Genomic DNA, 20,784 nt, shown 5'->3' with positions numbered 1-20,784 from the left:
AAATTACTAATTCTAAATGTGCATGAGAGTAGCCCAGGCTACCCTAACTCATCAGATCTCAGAAGCTAAGCAGAGTTGGTCCTAGCTAGTATTTGGATGGGAGACCTCCAAGGAATACCAGGATCAGGATGTGGAGGCAGGCAATGGCAAATCATTTCTTGCCTTGAAAACCCTACGAGTTCACCACAAGTCAGCTGTGACTTGAAAGCACTTTCCACCGCCACCACCTTAAAACAAAAACACTCAACTTCAATTTTTATTTCATTCCCAGGAGTCCATTGTATTGGAAGTTATAAACCATTAGAAACCAAGAGGCAAAAAGATGTATCATTAATTTTTAAGATGGTACAAATATGATCTATAATTCAAAAGGAGTCAATCAGGGCCAGTTTTTCCATGCAGATATTCAGGAAGGAACCCAGTCTTACTGTTTCTACTATAAAACTAGAGCCTAGTTCTCACTGGGATGGGTAAACCCAGGGCTTTTTTTGAGCAGGAACGCATAGGAACTCAGTTGGTTCAGGGATAATAATAATAATAATAATAATAATAATAATAATAATAATAATAATAATAATAATAATAATAATAATAATAATAATAATAATAAATTTTATTTGTACCCCGCCCTCCCCCGCCGAAGCAGGCTCAGGGTGGCTAACAACACAGTGACCAATGGTACATTAATAAATAAAACATTAATAAACAACATAGTAACCAATGGTGCATTAATTAAAACCATTACATTAAGAACATTAAATTAAGCATTAACTTAACCTTAAAAACCAGTAGAACATTAATTAAAACAAACTATAACATTATCATTGACGCTATTCTAGTTAGTGCTAATGGCGGATTTTCTTCATTGTAAAATTGTACTTCAGCTGTTCATAAAAGCTAATTTAAAAAGAGTGGTCTTGCAGGCCCTGCGGAACTGATCAAGGTTCCGCAGGGCCCGCACCTCCTCTGGAAGTTGGTTCCAGAGATATGGGGCCGCAACCGAGAAGGCCCGTGAGCGGGTGTTCTGTAGTTTAACTTCTCTTGGCCAGGGGTAGTCAGTCTGTTTTTTCCTACTGACCTCAGTGCTCTCTGGGGCTCGTACGGGGAGAGGCGGTCCTTCAGGTAGGCCGGTCCTCGGCCATATAGGGCTTTAAAGGTAATAACCAGCACTTTGTACTGGACCCGGTATACAATCGGCAACCAGTGCAGCTCGCGTAGCCCCGGCCGTACATGTTCCCATCTTGGGAGACCAAGCAGCAGCCTGGCCGCCGCGTTCTGCGGCCTGATATACAAATAAGTTCCTGCTGGGCTTTCTCTACAAAAAAGCCCTGCACAAAACTGTGGTGATGTCAAGGGGTGTGGCCTAATATGCAAATGAGTTCCCGCTGGGCTTTCTCTGCAAAAAAAAGTCCTGCGCAAAACAGTGGTGATGTCAGGGGGTATGGCCTAATATGCAAATGAGTACCTGCTGGGATTTCTCTAAAAAGTCCCGGGTAAATCTATGCCTCGCTAGTATCATCTGAAACTGCCAGTGGCATCTCACATGTTGAAATGGTTTTCCAAACAAAAAATTTCTTCTACATTAAAAAAGCATGATAGGAAAGGATTTGAGCAACTGTCAAAAATACTGGTCATTCCTGCAGGGTGATTGTTCCTGGCTTCTACTGAAGGGACCCCTGAGCAATTCCCCAAACCAATTTTACTGTAACTTTCTTGAGGTGGGCTTGCACACAATAAGTGCGAGTGTAAATTTATTTATTAATTTCAATTTTTAAACCACCCTCCCCCAAAGAACAGGGCTCAGGGAGGTATCATCAAAAATACTCATAAAATACAATGAAATGTTAAGTTTTTAAATTAAATAAATACAGTAAAACTTAAAGATTTATTAAATGAACTGAAAACAAACAACTATGAAGTACAGTCTCATTAAGTCCAGGGAAGAATAGCAAAGCTAGCTGTGTTGCAGATAGTAAGTCTCCTAGGAGCCTTAGAAACATAAAAGCTCAAGCAATAAGGCACAGTAGCATAGTAGCATTCTATCCACAGCAGTCAGCCATAGCAAACCATATCCCTTACTAGCCTTTATTCCCAGTTATAGTCATTTTCCCCATGGAATCAGGTGGTCTCTCTCAGCTAACCAAAGCTCTTCTCAGGAATCTTTGAGTGAATGCTTGTCTTTGTTGTTTTCAGAAGATGCTAACTTCTGCTCCTATTTTCTCTTCCCATCACACTATCCAGTTAAACCCAAGTTCCCTTGATGTACCTAATTACTACATTCAATTGTCCAACCTTAAATGAAATAATGCTGGTGGTAGCAAGAGATCTGAAATCACAGACACTTGTAAGCTCAAATGAGGCCTTACAATGTACCAGGGGTGGCCAAGGTAGCTCTCCAGATGTTTTTTGCCTACAACTCTCATCAGCCCCAGCCATTGGCCATGCTGGCTGGGGCTGATGGGAATTGTAGGCAAAAAACATCTGGAGAGCTACCACTGGCCACCCCTGCAATATTCAGTATCACCCAAGTTCAAATAATCTCTCTGCCAGAAAGCTCCTTGAGTGACCCTGAGTCAATCATTCTCTCAACAATATATCTCACTGGGTTGTTGCAAGGGTAAGATGGAGAAGAATGATGAATATTGCTTACAGCTCCTTGGAGGAAAGGCAGCCAAAAAAAAGGACACCCAACTACAAGGTATGTTTTCAGCTTTGGACCATGCCAAAACAGGAGGAGGAGCTCCTGCTTTCTCCCCATGCTGCTGTTCCAAGCCAAAAACTTGCCCCATTTTGGAGCTGCATATGCATGGATCATAGAGTTTGGCCCAAAGCAGTACCCACACACAGGCTGATCTCCTTGAAGAGGGATCAACTATATATGATGTTGGACTTCTGAAATAGATCTCCTGATGCATACTTTAAACTAAGAAAAAACAGCTGGATGGGACACAGTACCAAGGTGGTGGGGTGTTAATTCAGTCCTCCTCTACAACCATTTCCCTAAGAGATAATCTCCAGCTCTGAGCTTCTCAAAGGGGGGCGGGGAGAAGAATAAGACAGGCATACATATGGTACCCATCTTTTTATCTCTGCTGGGTTAAAGAACTGCTCCATGGTCTGTGGATTTCTCTTAGGGAAATTCTTCTTCCCTATGCCCACTGCAGACCCAATTCAAATTATTCTCCATTCCCACTGATTATGTTTTAATTTTAAATTACATACTGGGACATTCAGTCTCCAATATTATACATACTTTGGCTTCAAGAACTATCCCTTGAGAATAAACTTGGATCCTGCACTGCTGTTGATCAACTTGAAGAATGTAAAACATATATTCAACAAGCTTTGTTTATCAAAAGAAGATCAGAGGAATCTCCTGCTACAGGTATTTAAAGCCTGGATGAAAGCCAGGGGTATGGATTAACCCTGGTGGACATCAGCCCAGGATGCCTTGCCTACTTTTGGCCTTTTGTTTTTATTAATGTGTTTCATGTAAACCTGTTTGTAAGATGTGTTGGGTTCCCATTAGGGAGAAAAACAAGATAAAAATTTATTACATGAACAAATTAAGAACTTTAGACAGACTCCAGTCACTGCCATTTCATCACATAGATCTTTGAGCAACATTACAGTAAGGACTATTTTCAAATGCTAGTGGTGGTTCTAAATCACTGGACTTAGAAGGCATAACTCTGCTAAAGATTATCGAATAAGAATACTTAGCACTACAGATTAAGATGAGTACATGCCTAGAAAAGCAGAATCAGAAGTGTTTGAAATACAGGGAAGCAGTCAGAAAGAAAAACTCAAATACATATTTTAAGGTCAAACTTCAACAGCTTAAATGAATGGAGGGTTTCATTTCTGAATAGTCAGAATACTAATAAAGGGAACTTCAAGCATATTAATAGCAATATTTTATCTCTCATAGCTATACCAAATTACAGAATTAATAAAACAGGTCAATCAAAATACCTGTACCTTTACAATCTGAATACCCATGGAGTCATCATCAGGATTGCTTCTGTCATTGAAAGCGAAGCGCATTGTTTTATCCCAGTCAATAGCTATGCTCCTTAAGTAGTGATCTGCCAAGGTGAGCCAAACCTTAGAAGAGAGACAAAATACAATTCTTTATCTGATCTTTCTTTTAAACAAAAATTTATCCGTGTACATATTCATGTATAACTGCAAAGCGTAGTACTCGTATTCATTCTATCTATATCTAAAAAAAATCAATTACACAATTAACAGATCAATGTCTAATAATAAAATGTAAACATTTTAATTATACAGACCACCCTTTGTAAAGCTTTCACCAATGCAATTCTTAAAAACCATTTTATATTTCACCCATGAATTATATAAGCAGGCCTTCTTTGGCTCTTGCCCTCCCCCTTCCATTTTGCAGCATGTATATTCACTAGGAAGCTTTCCATACTTTGCCTACACAAAAATGCTTTCTGCAACAATTTTAGTGTTTCATGGATGTCCTCTTACTCTCATACAACACATGTTGTCCTTCATTTCATCTTCCTTTTTTTGTATGGAAAAAATGCTATCAGTAAGAAAATACAGTAAGAAAAACTAAACTATTTACCCAATTAACTTAAACGATGTGTACTTTTAATCAAAAATGGGAATATCTGGCAATTGCGGCCAAGAATAGGATAGAGCTAATGGATAACTCTTCAAAAGAAAGTTCAAAGCAGAGGACCAGTAGAGGTTCTTTCTACAGCATTAGCTTTGTTTAAATTAACATAAATGGCCATTTCCTCTAATATGCTACTGCCTGATGTGCATTAGGAACTCCTCTGTCTTTCTTCAGCACTCTTTCTTTTCCAGACTTTGCCAGATACATATGGTGAAGCATAGGCGTAAACTACATGGGGGCTAGAGGGCTGGAGACAAAATACAATACTTTATCTGATCTTTCATATCCCACGCAGGGCTCAGTCCCCACTGGCAATCAGTACAGGACTTCAGGGCTCGACAACCAGTAACCAAATAGTGACAAACTCCTTTGATTTTTTTTCTCTCTAGGCTGAAAACATCAGTGACGTGGTGTGATTTCCTATACCTTCTTACAAATGCTAATGAACTAGCAGAGCAGGAATAGAATAGATAAACATCCCCCCCACACACACTATCTCTGGAGACGGGAAAAATAAGGGAAGGGGTGGGGACTGGGGAAAGGAAAGGTCTTTTGCTGCTAGATCCATGGAGGAGGAACAGATCTGGCTGGCCTAGGGGGTTGAAGGAGAATGCTTGAAAGGTAATTCTGATCTGCAAATTTTTTTTGCTGTGCCATTGGATTCTCTAAATTAATTACTAATTTAGAACACATCAGGTGGGGTAGCCATGTTGGTCAGAAGCAGCAGAACAAAGTTGGAGTCCATGGCACCTTTAAGATCAACCAAGTTTAATTCTAGGTATAAGCTTTCATGTGCATGCACACTGTTTTATTTAGATCCAGGTGGGTAGCTGTGTTGTTCTGAAGCAATAAAGTTTGACCAGTAGCACCTTTAAGACCAATAAAGTTTCATTCTAGCCTAGGTATAAGCTTTTGTGTACAAGCACATTTCATCAGATTCAGGTGAAACAGAATTTAGAGTCAAGGTGCATAAGTACAGGAGTTCTCCTTGAAAGGGCAGCTTCAGGGAGAGCTCTCTCAGCCCCACTCACCTCACAGGGTGTCTGTTGTGGGTGAAGAAGATAAAGGAGATTATAAACTGCTCTTCTCTCTGATTCAGAGAGAAGGGCGGGTTATAAATCAACAGTCTTCTTCTTCTTCCTCCTCTTCCTCCTCATCTCAATTTATACCGCATCCAACCCCATAGCAAAAAAAAAATCCATGCCTCATGTCAGAGAAATATTTGTGTCTGGGTGTGACCAGCCCCGTAGCCAGAAATTTTTGGGTGGCGGGGCCCAGGACATAAAATTTTGGGTGGGGGGGGCTGTGGAGTCTTGGCTGCTTCTTCCAGCAGTCAGCCTTTGGGCCCCAGCTCTCTCTCTCTTATGCTCTTGGAGGTGGGAAGAAGAGTCCGGGGAGAACAGCAGAGGCAAAAACGGGGCTGTGGGGAGAGCTTGGGAGGCAGGGAAGAGCCCAGGGAGAGCAGCAGCGGTGAAAACAGGGCCGCGGGCTGTGCAGGAAGAGTGGGAGAAGCAGGGAAGAGCCCGGAGAGCGCGGCAGCGGTAAAAACGGGGCTGCAGGGAGAGCTTGGGAGGCAGGGAAGAGCCTGGGGAGAGTGGCAGCAGTGAAAACAGGGCTGTGAGGAGAGCTTGGGAGGCAGGGAAGAGCCTAGGGAGAGCGGAAGCAGTGAAAACAGGGCTGCGGGGAGAGCGGGGGAGAGCGGTGGCGGTGAAAACGGGGCTGTAGGGGAGGCAGGGAAGAGCCTGGGGAGAGCGGCAGCAGCAAAAACAGTGCTGCAGGGAGAGCGGGGGAGGCAGGGAAGAGCCCAGGGAGAGCAGCGGTGGTAACAACAGGGCTGTAGGAAGAGCTTGGGAGGCAGGGAAGAGTACAGGGAGAGCGGCGGCAGCAAAAACGGGGCCGCAAAGACAGCAGTGGGGAAAGGAGGAGCCACACAGGTGGAAGTGGGGGATGGGTGGAGGTGCCATGCCCCCCCCCTGGGCCCCACTGTGGCTACAGGCCTGTGTGTAACCCCAGAAACTCTACTGTCTGAAACAATATCAAAAGGTAAGAAGGCACTGTGAAGGGGCTATAGACACCACTTTTTTGTGTTAAAGGTGCTTTTGTTGTTCAGTTGCACAGTCGAGTCTGACTCCTTGCGACCCTATGGACTAAGTCACGCTCGGCCCTCCTGTCTTCCACCATCCTCCAAAGTCTGCTCAAATTCGTGTTTGTTACATCAGTAACACTGTCTCTAGTTCCTCTACCTCTCCGAAACCCAGGTTGAAGTTCTGGTAGTTTCCGATCTACATACTGCTGAAGCCTAGCTTGTAGGATCTTTAACATGACCTTGCTGGCATGTGAAATGAGTGCAATGGTGCGATAGTTTGAACATTCCTTGGCATTACCCTTTTTTGGGATTGGAATATAAACTGATCTTTTCCAATCCTGTGGCCACTGTTGTGTTTTCCAAATTTGTTGACATAATGTGTGCATCACTTTAACAGCATCATCTTTTAGGACTTTGAATAGTAAAAGGTGCTACTGGGCTCAGTTCTCACATTTGTTGACTGCTTTATTATCTGTACTTGGAGTAAGTTGTGAAGAAAAATACAATGGGCTGTATAAGGAACCCCTGGGTGAGTGCCTGCCACCCTTGCTGTCTTCTGACCCACCCCAGTGAAGGCATTGACCCCACCACCACCACCTCAAGGGGAGCTGATCACTGCCATCTGGAAAGCAAGTGTAAATCTGAGTGATCTCCAGTGCCTCCCTAGAGGGGAATGTCTGAGGTCCTATCCCTTCTCAAAACCCACCCTCTCCAGGCCCCACCCCTAACCTAGAGTTGGCAACCCTATCTCCTTTCCTTTATCTGGCCCTTGTGTGGATCCATTGCCTTCCCCCTCCCTGCAGCTTCTACAGTGGGGGAACCAAAGCAGTTTGCATCATTCTCCTCTCCCCCATGTGATCTGAACAACAACCCTGAGAGGCAGGTTAGGCTGGAAGTCTATGTCTGATCTAAGTCAGCTTCCACAGCAAGAACCTGGGTCTGGCAGATCCCACTCTGAAGCCCTAACTTGCATGTCCTCTGTATTGCTATGTTGCATACATATTGTACAAAGTTCAGAGTTAGTTAATACAATAACAATGCATTGCTATGTTGCATACATATTGCTATAGTAGATAGATCCAAATAGGCAGCCGTGTTGGTCTGAAGTAGTAGAACAAAATAGGAGTCAATTGCACCTTTAAGACAACTTAAATAAAATTAAGTTGGTCTTAAAGGTGCAATTGACTCCTATTTTGTTATATTGCTATAGTATTAATTAACTCTGAACTTTGTACATTGCTCAGAAATTGAGCACCCAGAAACTGTTTTGTATTCTGCCCTGGGTCACAGACCCATGAATTTATCAAACAAAGGTATCTGTGATGCCATAGTTTTGTCAATTTCAGTACAATCGTACTTTATTAATGAGGCAGAAAAAAGACACCTGTAAGTGAACATCCAGGGAAACTTATAAAATGTTCCCCTAAAGCTTTTCTGAATTGCCTTTTACTGTCAAATTTATGACCACTGGTTTGTCTTATGCACATGATATGTATATTTGCAGATCTTAAAGTGACTATTCTAAAAGTGAATTTCAAAAATAGGACACAGCAAGAGACCTCTGAGATACCACTATAACCACTAGCAAACTCCCACCTTTTCCTGGGTTTGACCCAGTCCATGGGCATTGTTTGGGGGGGGGTGCTCCCTAAATTTTTGGGGAGGGAGCTTCTCTATAAATTCATAGGTAGCAATAATGGAGGCCCCTCCCTGTGATGTCACTGGCTGCTCCCTATGATGTCACTGGATCAAATGCCTTTGGCTGGGCTCCAGCCCCCCACCCCCAACTGGGAAATTGAAAAGTCTACGCCCCTGTGCTGAAGGCCTATTCTCCATATGAGGACCTAGCTTAATTCAGAACTATCAGTCATCGATTACTAGGATAGCTTCAGTCCTGAAGCATGAGATTCCCATCATTCAGTTATCACAGTATGAGGAGACTACTTTTCACCTTTACATATTTCAAATGAAAAACTAATTACTAAAACCCTAAATTTTCAAATTCACCTTTAAAATTAGCAGGAACCATACAATATCCATATATTTGGAAATCAGTCTGGCAGTATGAGCTTTCTCTTTTTTACATTCATAGGATATATTGTAGCATAATACATTTAGGGAAATGTGCAACTCTACATACCTTTCTCCTCCACTCCTTTGGTATTCCCGTTGGCAGCCTGGCCACTGCTTTAAGAGCATCATGCCACTAAAAGGAAATATTCAAACACAGTTAGATTATGCCCTGCGCCTGCTTGCAGGAAAGGGTGGAATACAAATTAACAAAAATAAATAAAAAAATAAAATGCCAGTTCAAACACACATAGAGATTGTAATTTTATAAACACACCCTATTTACCCAAAAATGATGACTAGTTGTTTTTCAAGAAGGGTGTTGTCTTAAATTCATGAACACAATTATATGTGGTAATAAACTTTTGTTGTATAATCTTTTGGTGGGTGGGTGCCTTCCTTTCAGGTAAATAAATATGAGATTATTGTTGTTATGTGGGACACATAAAAGTAGACCATTTAATCATTTATGCATAGAATAGAAACTGCACAAAAATTAAGTAATGTTTTAAAGGTTTCTGCCATACGGAATTATCAGCGTGAAACAACTTTAATGTTTCAAAATGCCACTAGAACAATGACATTTGTAGTGGCAATTAACATAATCCTTATTAGGGTATCAGCATACAATTCTAAACCAATCCAGAACATAACTAATTATTCTCTATGCATTCAAAAGAATTTAGAAGAGGAGGAGATTTGATTTATACCCCAGCCTTCACTTAGAGTCTCAGAGCATTTTACAATCTCCTTCCTTTCCTCTACCCACAACAGACACCCTGGAGGTAGGCAGGGCCGGGAGAGCTCTCAGAAAACTGCTCTTGAGAGAACAGCTCTGCAAGAACTGTGACTAACTCAATAGTCACTCCAGTAGCTGCATGTGGAGGGAGTGGAGAATCAAACCCAAATTAGAGTCCGTGTACTTAACCACTACTACACCAAACTAGTAACACGTTACCTGCTGAAAACCATTCTGACCTAGAGATGGCTCGAGAGTAAACTTCAGCTTTGTATCCACTCCTATACAGTAAAAATAAATAAAAGTTGCTAAAATTCCAATTTACAAGACAAAAACAACATTACAACAACTAAATATTAACACGAGTGCCCTAAAACAGTAAAATTAATTTGCAAGAGAAGCTCATTCTTTGTACAAAAGACAGCTCTTTAGAACGGTTTGTGTTTTACGGTTCTAGAGAAGAAATAGTAAGTTCTTATTACTTACAAAAGAAACATTAAAAGAATTATTGTTTCTCATTCAGACATAGTACTTTTACACAGAGGAACATCACTGTTCTCACTCATGCATAAGTTGTATAGTAGGACAGTCTGTACAGTTTAAAAAAACTTGTGAAAAACTAAAGCCTTCAAAAAGCTTTTCATTGATACATTGCTTTCATTGTGGCAGTTTTAAAAGAAATATTGGGATAGTACAATCGCTTCTTCAATATGAGAGAAATAGCCAGAAAATCTACTGCAGAGTTATACTCAGCCTCATCCATGATGCATGCTTCTGCCAATAATTTTACTAATTATCTTACCTTCTGAATATTCCTCTTGCTATGAAAGGTGAAAACAGGGCAAAGCACATACACAACAGAGAAGAGAGGTATGGTAATTCCCCATTCACAAAGTAATTCAGGAGGGGAGCCTTTCTAATGGCAGCCATAAAGTTCTATGCTTGTAGAATGTAAGATTCATTAGAACCATACATAATTAATATTATTTCTCTAAGATATTCAGCTTCAAATTGGAACACGCTTTAAGTGTAGTAAAGACAAATAGGATTTGAACACACCTATGAGAGCAGTCACTTAAGTAAACATTCTCATCAGAATTTATAGTTCAAGGGAAGGATCCATCATTCTATTATAACATTAGACAAACCTCTCAAGTATGTCTCTTTATAAATAAATTTCCAGAGATCTACACTTAAAATTATGACATATATACAGTATAAAGATCTGTGGAAAAACTTAACTCATTATTTGATTAGCAAAAACATCAAGTGAGCATGGAAGCTTATTATGCCTTCTGAAATCCATTTATATTTTTTGCTGTTCAACACTCAACTCTTCGTCATCTACTCAATACCAAGAATCTATGGAAAGATGTAATTAGCAAATCAAGTAGGCATATGCCGTGGAGCTGCAGCAACACTCTTGTTGAAGTTGTAAAACCAAACATATGGCAGTAATTGTAAACATTTTGTTTTCTTTCCTGTTTCTCAATTTCTTTATTTTGCATTTGCATTTTTGGTTTTTATCTGTTGTGTTCTATTCGTGTATAATTACATGTAATAAATTAAAAAAATAAAATTATCATGTGAACAGCGCCTGGCTTTTCCATGTTTAGTCTTCCTTTTATAACACTGTATTCAGAAGTAACTAGGTAGCTTATTAACTCCTTTTGTAAGGAATACTAGTGAATACCATTGGAAAATCACATTTCAGGAATCAGACTGTATTTAGGATGACACAAGTGTGTAATCTGTTTTATACATGCTTAATTCAACAAGAAAAGTGTCTACAAAATTTCTGGATGAAAACTATTCCATGATAGTCCATGTTAGGTGCATTATAAAAACATTTCCTCAAGAGGAATAAAATGCTGCTGTCCAAACCCAAGGTGCTGAAATGTCATCCTCTGACATTCAAGGCACAAGGATATACAGACCATGCTTAAAAGCCATTTTGTTTCGTGTCTTGGATAATAACAAATATTATCCTTGCCTTTAATTACTGGCTATGAATTCACAAACTACGGTCCTGTATTACACGTTTAGTATCTTTATAAAGACTTGAGTCTCAGTGCTCCAACAAACCAATTTTCAGAATACGCTCATGTTTTATAGGATCAAATTCTATTGTCTTAAAAACTTACATCTCCTAGAGTTAACTTGGTTTGAAAACCTTTTGTTGTAAGCACAAAGACAAAGGGGGGGGGGGACAGCCAGACAAGGTCCAAGCAAATGCTATTAAAAGAAAAAATGTAACGCTATAGCTGTAGCTAAAGTCCAGTTCTGTTAGCGGATACTAATCAAAAGAAAAAATGCTTCCTCTGCTTCTAGGGACACATATAGGACTGCCTTTGTTTGGTTCTAGAATGTTCATCACGTAGGTACCAATCCCATCAGGCTGACGACACACATTCCCTAGAGTTAGGAAACCTGTGTAGAATGCAAAGTTCCCACCCAAGAATTTTAGAAAAGCTTACATTTATGAATGCTTTGTACAGACCAAAGCAGATTAAGTATTATATTAGATGTGTAAAAGATTAATACATTGATACATATTTGGCAACAAGCAACCAGTCAGTCTGTTTCAGGACAAACTGCAAAAGTCTTTGAAGATTCTTGCTGCAAGTGCAGATTCATGGAATCTTTTCATTAAAATAGTATTGATGTCCTCAGATCAAATATTTTCCAGTGTTACATATACCAACAATAAAAAAATTCATGAAAGGGATTTAAAAAACTTAACAGTTCTGCTAACAATATCCCAACATCAAGACTAAAAATGGATAAAGATTCCATTGAAATATTTGGCATTGTTAAGCTGTTTTATAAGATAATTAGCAAACAGAAGGTATCCAATGGCAGCTTCCTAGAATAATCACAAAACAATTCTACCTTTTAATATCAACTGTATATTGCACTATAGTTACTCTAGATTTGGAGAAAGGATATTACTGCTTCAATAAATACTACCATTTAATTTAAAATAATCCAAAAATAGACCATATATCTCTGTACTTTCCATTCAGTCATTATAATGCATCATCCTTAACAATTTTCAGTATTCAATCTGCATTTTAGGCACCAATTAGAGAAACTGTGCATGTAAACATAAGAATTGACTGCTGTACTGAAGCAAAACAGACTCCACTGACAGCAAAAACCCCCCCCCCAAAATTAAGATGCAATCTATCCTTCAAGCATGCCCCCATCATTTCGCAGTTTACAAATCCTGCAAATTACATGGCACATAAAAAGGTAACTATGGACAGAACATGTGTATTTCCGGGACTGTTTAGAAATCTTGCACGATTGCACCTCTCATACTTTGGAGCTCGCATCCCTCTCAAAAGGGAAGGAGGGGCACAAAATCAGCGCTACTGTCTGTGACCCTAATTGGAAGATCCTCCCCGCCCCCGCCCCCGCCCCCTTGCACAGGCGGCTCTTCTGCAATTGGCCAGGCCCTGCTTTCTCGTTTTCTGACAGAGTCTTGCAATTTCCCCCCCGAAAAAGCAGCCATCCTCGCTCCTCCCTAGCAAAGCCTATACGAGAACGTCCACACAACCCACCCCAATCACCCAGGGAGCTCCATCTCCCTCGCTCCTCCATCCCGGGAGAGCTCTGAGGAGCGCCGCAAACGAACCGGCCTGGCTTCCCTCCCCGCCGCCCGCTCCCTCCTCGGCTTAAGTACTTAAACCAGTGCCCGGGTGAAGCCTGGCTGAAGGCATTAGAGGGAAGAAGCCCCACGGCCCGGCAACACGCAGCGCCACTTTCAAACAAAGGCGGGGAGACAGGCCCAGGCAGCCCTTACCCGGCTCCAAGGTGCACAGGAGGCGAGGCGCCGTGCGGGAAATGCAGCTCCTCTTCTTCAAGACGTTGCTCAGGATGGTGCCCACTCCGCCCCCGCCGCCGCCGCCGCCGCTTTGCCTCTTCAGGCCCCTGCCCCCGCGCCGCAGGGAGCCGCTCAGTTTGTCTTGCCTCATGGGGGACCGAGGCCCTCCGCCGCCGCCGGCGCCTGCAGGTGCGGCGCTTCGGCTCCCCCACCCGATGACGCAAGCCCAGGCCCGCCGCTTGGCTCGCGCGGGGAGGGCTCGGCAGCCTCAAAGGGCCAGAAGGGGGAAGCTTCTGCAGTGGCCGCCGCTCCCTGGGCAGGGCCGGGAGACATCTGCAGTGCAGAGAAGGCGAGAACCGAGGCGCCGACGGGCTAAGCGGGAGGAAAAGAGCCGCTCCCGCCCCCAAGAACAGCATCACTGACAGCAACGCCAAGCGGCGCTGCCTCCTCCAGCACCACCTGCCAGCGAGCAGCAGCGCGGATGACAAGTCAGCCTCCCTCCACGCAGGGTTCGGCAGGCAGCCTCCAGCTACCGTCTGGAGAGCCAGCCTCTCAAAGCAGGGGGGCAGTCGCACTTGTGCCTACAGCGGCTTGGGACAAAACACATATGCCTCACAAGGCAGGTGGTGTGCTTTCCCTGTTCAACAGCTCCATCGTTAACTGCAGACTGGAAAGCATAGTTTAAAAAAATATCTCAGGCATATTGTTCAGTGAGTCAGGCTTGAGTAACAAAGCAATGTTCTTTGCTGAGAGTCCGCCCTATGTGCCACAGTAGGATGTTTCAAACAAAAGCTTTATCTGTAGCACAGACAAAACCAATAGAAGCACCAAGGATCCATCTCACAGACAGCATAAAGGCTCGCATTTTCCGACATCTATTTGAAGCATTAAACTATATTTATGATGGAGCATTATAGCCTAAAAATGAACGTGGGAAAAAAGCTAGAAACATTCTAGAAACAGACTTTTGAGGTGAATTTATATTCCAAACTTTAAACAAGCTTAAGAAGTCACATTAGGTCCCCTTTTTACAGGAGCCAGTCATAACAGGCCTGTATTAAGCACTGTTTACTCACTAAAAGGGTAGCATTGATACATGTGCACATTCTTCCTTATAGCTCATGTAATTAATCATGACTGGTACAGCTGGCTTGCTGTAGAAGTTAAGTGCATGGACTCAAATTTGGGAGAACTGGGTTTGACCCCCCCATCCCTCCATATGCAGCTGGTGGGTGACCTTGGATCAGCCACAAGTTCTCAGCCGAACTGTTCACTCAAGAGCAATTCTTGGAGACCTCTTTCCGCCCCCCCCTACCTCACAAGGTGTCTGTTGTGGGTATGGGAAGGAGATAGTAAGCCACTCTGAGACTCCACATGACGAGCGGGATATAAATTCAATCTCTTCTTTTTAGTTTAGTTTAGTTTTATTTATCGAAGCAGGCTCAGGGCAGCTCACAAACACAATAGAACAATAAAAACAGTTAAATTAAACATTAAACAATTTAAAACAGTTTAAACAATTTTACACAGTATATGGGGGACCTTAAAAATGCATATACACATGCATTTACTTTTTAGCAATTGTAAAAAACAGTACCCATAGTATCATTTTACTTCACTTACACTCCACCTTTCTCCCTAATGGGGACCCAAAGTATCTTCCATTGTTCCACTCCCTTCCATTTTATCCTCACACAACAGCCCTGTGAAGGAGGTTAGGCTGAAGTGTGCAACTGGCCCAAGGTCACTCAGCAAGCTTCCATGGCAGAGTAAGGATTAGATCCTGGGTCTCCTAGATCCTAATGCATCACTCTAACCACTACACCTAGCACTCTTTATACCCTTTTTATATATGATAAAACCATTGAGTTTACATGGTAAAGCCACTCTCTGTGGTATTTTGGCAACTAGTGTGAACATTATCACACAACCATATTTGTTCAAAGCAGGTATTATACATTTTCTAGGATGCTTGAGTCATTGTTTCCCTGTACATACTGTAACACTCAAGAGCATTAAAATGAGCAGCCATCTAAAGGTAACTATCACCTTGGCTGACTGCTTGAATTGACTGCAGTTTCTTCTCCATGGTATCCAATCAGTTAAAGATGTACAGCAAGAAAAAGTGCAAAGCAAGGGTACATCATGGGAATACAATACAGAAGGGTGCCTTTCTCAAACTAAAGCTCTGAAAAGAGCCATACAATTAACAGCAAACTTTGAGACAGCGTACATTTAAGACCATTCAAAATCATTCACACAAATACAATAGCTCTCAAATGAATGAAATGGTGAGTTGAGGTCCTTATTAGATTTTTAAAACCTGTAGTCTTTAAGTACAACTGCTGCTTCTGGAATATAAGTGTATATGATAATGTGATATATCATGGCAGCGATAGCTGTTAACACAAGACTTCGTCAGTCAGCTTACAAAATAAACAGGGGGGCAGGACTGCTCCACCCAAACCCCCATTCTACCTGTATGGCCCCTCCTTTTACAACCCTGCTCTGGCTGCCACAGCTACTCTCCCCACTACCACAGCTGCTCTCGCCGGCCTCACTCTCGTCACTACGCTCTCTCCACCACTCTCACGGCTCCACTCTTGCCGCTATGCTCTCCCCGCCACCGCAACTACTCTTGCCACTGCTCTCCCCTCCCCACTCTCCCCACAGCTGCTCTTGCTGTCCCGCTCTCCCCACCACTCTCACTGCCTCACTGTTGCCACCCCTGCTCTCATTGCCGCCGCCACCACTCTCCTTTTTTATTTATTTATTCAACTCTGGTTGGGGAGAACAGCAGCGAGAGAGAGAGATAGGGTGAAAGAGAGAGCTGGGGCTGGGTGGGCTGGCCACTGGAGGGAAGGAACAGCCAAGCCCGATGCCCCCCACCACCATTTTTTTTTCTCCTTGGTCCCTCCACCCAAACTTTCTGGCCACAGGGCTGCAGGTAAGGAATCTTCTTCGCAAAGAATGTTTACCATGCTAGCATATTTTAGGAGACAGTCTGTGACAGGCCATTTCTATCAACGGAGGGGACTCACACAGCCTCCTATGGTTTTGGGGGGGAACCAAGTTTTTTTTTAAACTATAATCCTTCTCCTTAGTTACCAGGTGTTCTAAAGCTAGCAAGTGTCTAAGCTTTGGGTCACTGCTGTGAGGTTTGTGGTACACAAGTAGAACATAGAGGTAACCGAGGCAGGAATAACGAAGGTTTATTTATTTACAAGTAGGTTTCAAGAAACAGATCAGCAGCACAGGACTAACCCATATGCCACAATCAGTCTTATCCACTCTCCAGTTCCTTTTAAAATTATGCACTTGTAACAGCATCCCATTTAGCCCCACCACATGTAAAAAAACAGTACAACATGGGTTTTATGGCACAGAGGGCTATAGCCATCAGTATGCAAGTTATCAAACAAGCCCCCTTTTGTTCCTCTGGTACTGTGACAAATCCTTCTGCCCAGGTGTCTGAGGTTTTTACCTGGCTGCAATGTCACCTGGCCCTTTTTTCTTTTCTTTTTTTGGTCTTAAGACCTTTATCCCTTGGTTCAAAAGATTTTTCTCAGGTTCTTCCATCATACCAATTGTTTTGCTTTTGCTGGGAATGATGAAGATTTTCTCCTGCAACTGCCAGCATCTCATGCAGGGTGTTCTGCAAGTCTTCCACATATTGCGTGATGTCTCTGGTTCAGGAATGTCTTCTCCTTCCCATGCCTCTGAGATTATCAAGGGATTTTTGCACATGCCGACCATACAAGAGTTTAAAGGGGCTGAACCCAGTACTCTCCTGTGCATCCTCTCTGGGTTTAATAGGTTTATTGGATGTCCAGGTACAGAGTATGGGGGACAGGAATGGAAGGAAAGGGGAGGATACATGAATTTAAAAAAAAATTGTACAATTTCTACTTATACAATGTTCAATTCATATCATCATTAGTATCTATGATCTTGTAATATTCACTGCAAACAGATGTTTTCGTTTAATAGTACAATAGAATAGTCCATCGATATCTCTTAAGAAGAAGAAGATGATATTGGATTTATATCCCCTCCACTCAGAAGAGTCTCAGAGCGGCTCACAATCTCCTTTACCTGCCTCCCCCACAACAGACACCCTGTGAGGTGGGTGGGGCTGGAGAGGGCTCTCACAGCAGCTGCCCTTTCAAGGACAACCTCTGCCAGAGCTATGGCTGACCCAAGGCCATGCTAGCAGGTGCAAGTGGAGGAGTGGGGAATCAAACCCGGTTCTCCCAGATAAGAGTCCGCACACTTAACCACTACACCAAACTGGCTCTTAAAGCTCCTATTGAGACAAGAATATAATTATATACAGCAAAAATTTTCATAGATTGCCTTGATTGATTGATTTTGGAAGTTTATATATCACAACATAACCAGTTATATAATGGTTCCCAAATTTTCTTAGTTTCGCAGAGATTGGCATCTCTCAGTCTGGCTGATAGTGTGTCTATTTCTGCAAATTCTAAAAGCTTAGATATTAGTTCCTCTTTTCTTGGTATTCCTTGACGTTTCCAGTATTTTGCATAGATATTCTTTTAGCTGCAGTCATGGCATGTATTAAAAACAATTTTGTCTGTCTGGAATAATCTTCTGGTAGTATATTTAATAGAAAGAGCTCTGGTTGGAGTCTAATTTGTATTTTCAAAATCTTTCGTAGTAGCTCATGGATCATCTTCCAATAAGTTTTGGTTCTGTCACATAACCACCAGATATGGTAAAAAGTTCCAGTTGCGTTTTTACATTTTCAGTATTTGTTTGACATATTATGATATATTTTCGCTAATTTGTCTGGAGTTAAGTGCCATCTATAAAACATATATTTTCTTTTAAGTTCACTGATCTGGTCATTTTTATATTATATTTCCACACTTTCTCCCACAGCTCTAGATTTATATTATGACCCAAGTTTTGAGCCCACTTGACCATGCAATCTTTATCTCATCTTGGCTCTTTAAATTAAAAGAAGATTATGAAATTTTGTAATTAGCTTTGTTTCTGGTCCAAACACTATCTTGTCAAAAGGTGATTTATCTTTAGCAAAGCCAATCGTTTTATCTTTTGCAAATCTAGATTTGATTTGTAACTTCGTCCACCAGTCTAGCATAATCTCTTGTTGGCTTAGTTCATCATCTGTCTTTAATTCATCTAAGTCAGAAAGAAGAGAGTCATATCTTCATATTTTCTGTGTGTCCTTTCTGTAGGCAAACAACAACTGTTGCAGGTGTTTGTCCAAGTAATTTGGGTATGTTACAATGTAAGATTTTATCATCTTCCTCAGTGTCCCACTGAACCTCTTTTAAGCCATTTATCCCTGGATGATATGGGGTGGATGTAAGATGTTCCCATGACACACAGCCCAGAGTCGCTGCATTACAGTGGGCATAAAGGAGGTCTCAGGGCACTCATGATTAGGGATGGACATGATCTGGCTCATGAACCAAAATTCAGCATGAACTTGGGCCGGTTCAGAGCTCAGGAAACAATGTTCAGCAAAGGTGCCTTCCCCGAACATTTATCCAACTTTTGTCCTGTTTGGTTCGGCTGTTTGAGGCAGCCATTTAAACCTAACACCTCAGCTTGTCCACTAGTCAGTGGCCAGCCATTTAAACCTAACAGTTCAGCAGATCCACTGGTCAGGTTTAAATGGTTAGCAGCCATTTAACCTTTCCCAAGTGATCCCTGCCCCCACCTTAGCCGGTCCACTATTCAACAGCCAGCCATTTAAACCTGACAGCTCAGTAGACCCATTGGTCAGGTTTATTAACCCTTCCCGGATGATCCCCATCCCCTTTCTCCTGGCTACGGCAAGCCATAGCCGGGAGAAAGGGGGAAAGGAAGTCCTTTCCTTTCCCCCTTTCTCCAGGCTCAGTCAGTCATGGTTGGGAGAAAGGTAGAAAGGAAGTTCCCTCCAGAGCAGTCCCCAGCCCTTACCTGGATAGCCGAGGCAAGCCCAATCTCATCAGATCTCGGAAGCTAAGCAGGGCCAACTTTGGCAAGTACTTGGATGGGAGACCTCCTTGGAATACCAACGATCAGGAATTGGGGGCAGGCTTTATTCAGCCACCTCTATGAATATCCTTCATGCCCACAGAAGGGGACAGTCACCAGAGGTTGTTATGACTCCCAGGGGTGCATACACACATACACAAATACAAAAATGCCCCCCCAAAAAACCTCAGAGCTGTCCTTGTCACCTCTCTCTCTGCCATGGCAAACTGTGGCCAGGAGAAAGGGGGAACCAAATCTACAGAATTGGTTCAGTTCAGGTGAGGCCCGTTTCTGTCAGTTTAGTTCAGGGTTCAGTTTTTGATCCATCTCAAACCCCAAATCAAAACACCCTTTTTAGGTTCATGCCCATCCCTATTCACAAACTCTTTAGGAAAACTACATCTGCAGAAAGGAGACAGCAGGGCATCTGAATGCCTCAATGTTGTTCAAAGGTACCACTTCCGGAAATCTAGCAGCAAAGCAAATTAGAGTTTTACGCATCCTACACCTGATTCTCCCTGACCTTTTCTCCTTCAAATTAAATAAAAGTTTATTTTGAACTTTTAAAGCCTCTCATGTGCCATTTCAAAAGCAGAATAAAAGAAGGTGATTTTGTCTCTTCCTTCAGTTTCCTGGGCTTTGGGTTTTCTGCTGTGAGGTAAATTTTGTGGTGCTCAAGTAGAATATGGAGGTTACTGAGGCAGGAAGATTTATTTATTTACAAGTAGATTTCAAAGAAGATTTATTTAATGTGTACCTAACTGCAATTGAAGCAGTGCCATGGTTAGATCATTTTGTCTTGAAGGTCAGTCTAGATGTCCCAGACCCTCCCTGTTTACATGGTGAGCAGATTTATGCTTACCTGCAGAGACTGATGGATCCTATTGGTTTCCAGAATGCTCTGTGGGATTTGATGCCCCCTGGTGATTCATTAGGTGTATTAGTAGACGGCTGGCATGACCACCTCTCTGAAGCCATTGACAAGATCACTCCCCATTGCCCTCTCCCCACCAGACTAACCTCTTGATATACCAAGGAGCTTTGAAGAATGAAACAGGAGCCGAGATGGCCAGAGTGAGGGTGGCAGTGGACTATTGACATTGCAAGAGCATCCTATAGGACAGGGGTTGGCTAAACTTGCTTAATGTAAGAGCCACATAGAATAAAGTCAGATGTATGAGACCTGCTAGACAGGAACATCAGATGCTTGAGACCCGCAAGGCAGGAACTTCAGATGTTGGAGGGAGGGAGGGAAGGAAGGAAAGGTGGGAAAGGAAGGGAAGGAGGGGAAGGGAAGGAAGGGAGGAAAGGAAGGAGGGAAGGAAGGAGTGGAAAGAAAGCAACTGAAATGCATTCTCCAACCCATTGACTAGCTTGGCTTGGAGAAGTGATTT

General features: G+C 42.4%; 1 protein-coding gene across 3 annotated transcripts in view; it reads right to left on the bottom strand.

Moving 5' to 3' along the window:
* TBC1D30 (TBC1 domain family member 30) overlaps positions 1–20,784 on the bottom strand; it is a 68,729-nt gene that overhangs the window by 26,802 nt on the left and 21,143 nt on the right. For 2 of the 3 annotated variants that reach the window (XM_060245007.1, XM_060245008.1), the window contains exons 1-4: positions 13,358–13,540; positions 9,769–9,830; positions 8,881–8,946; positions 3,982–4,107 (exon numbers count right to left, since the gene is read on the bottom strand). In XM_060245007.1, the coding sequence (XP_060100990.1) occupies positions 3,982–4,107; positions 8,881–8,946; positions 9,769–9,830; positions 13,358–13,529 (426 nt within the window). In that variant the 5' untranslated portion in view covers positions 13,530–13,540. Of the gene's footprint in view, positions 1–3,981; positions 4,108–8,880; positions 8,947–9,768; positions 9,831–13,357; positions 13,541–20,784 lie in introns of those variants that run through there. The other variant, XM_060245006.1, reaches the window with a different exon arrangement.

This window comes from Heteronotia binoei, chromosome 8, assembly GCF_032191835.1.
Source record: "Heteronotia binoei isolate CCM8104 ecotype False Entrance Well chromosome 8, APGP_CSIRO_Hbin_v1, whole genome shotgun sequence".
NCBI lineage: Eukaryota > Metazoa > Chordata > Lepidosauria > Squamata > Gekkonidae > Heteronotia > Heteronotia binoei.
This window is presented reverse-complemented; position numbering and strand designations above follow the sequence as displayed.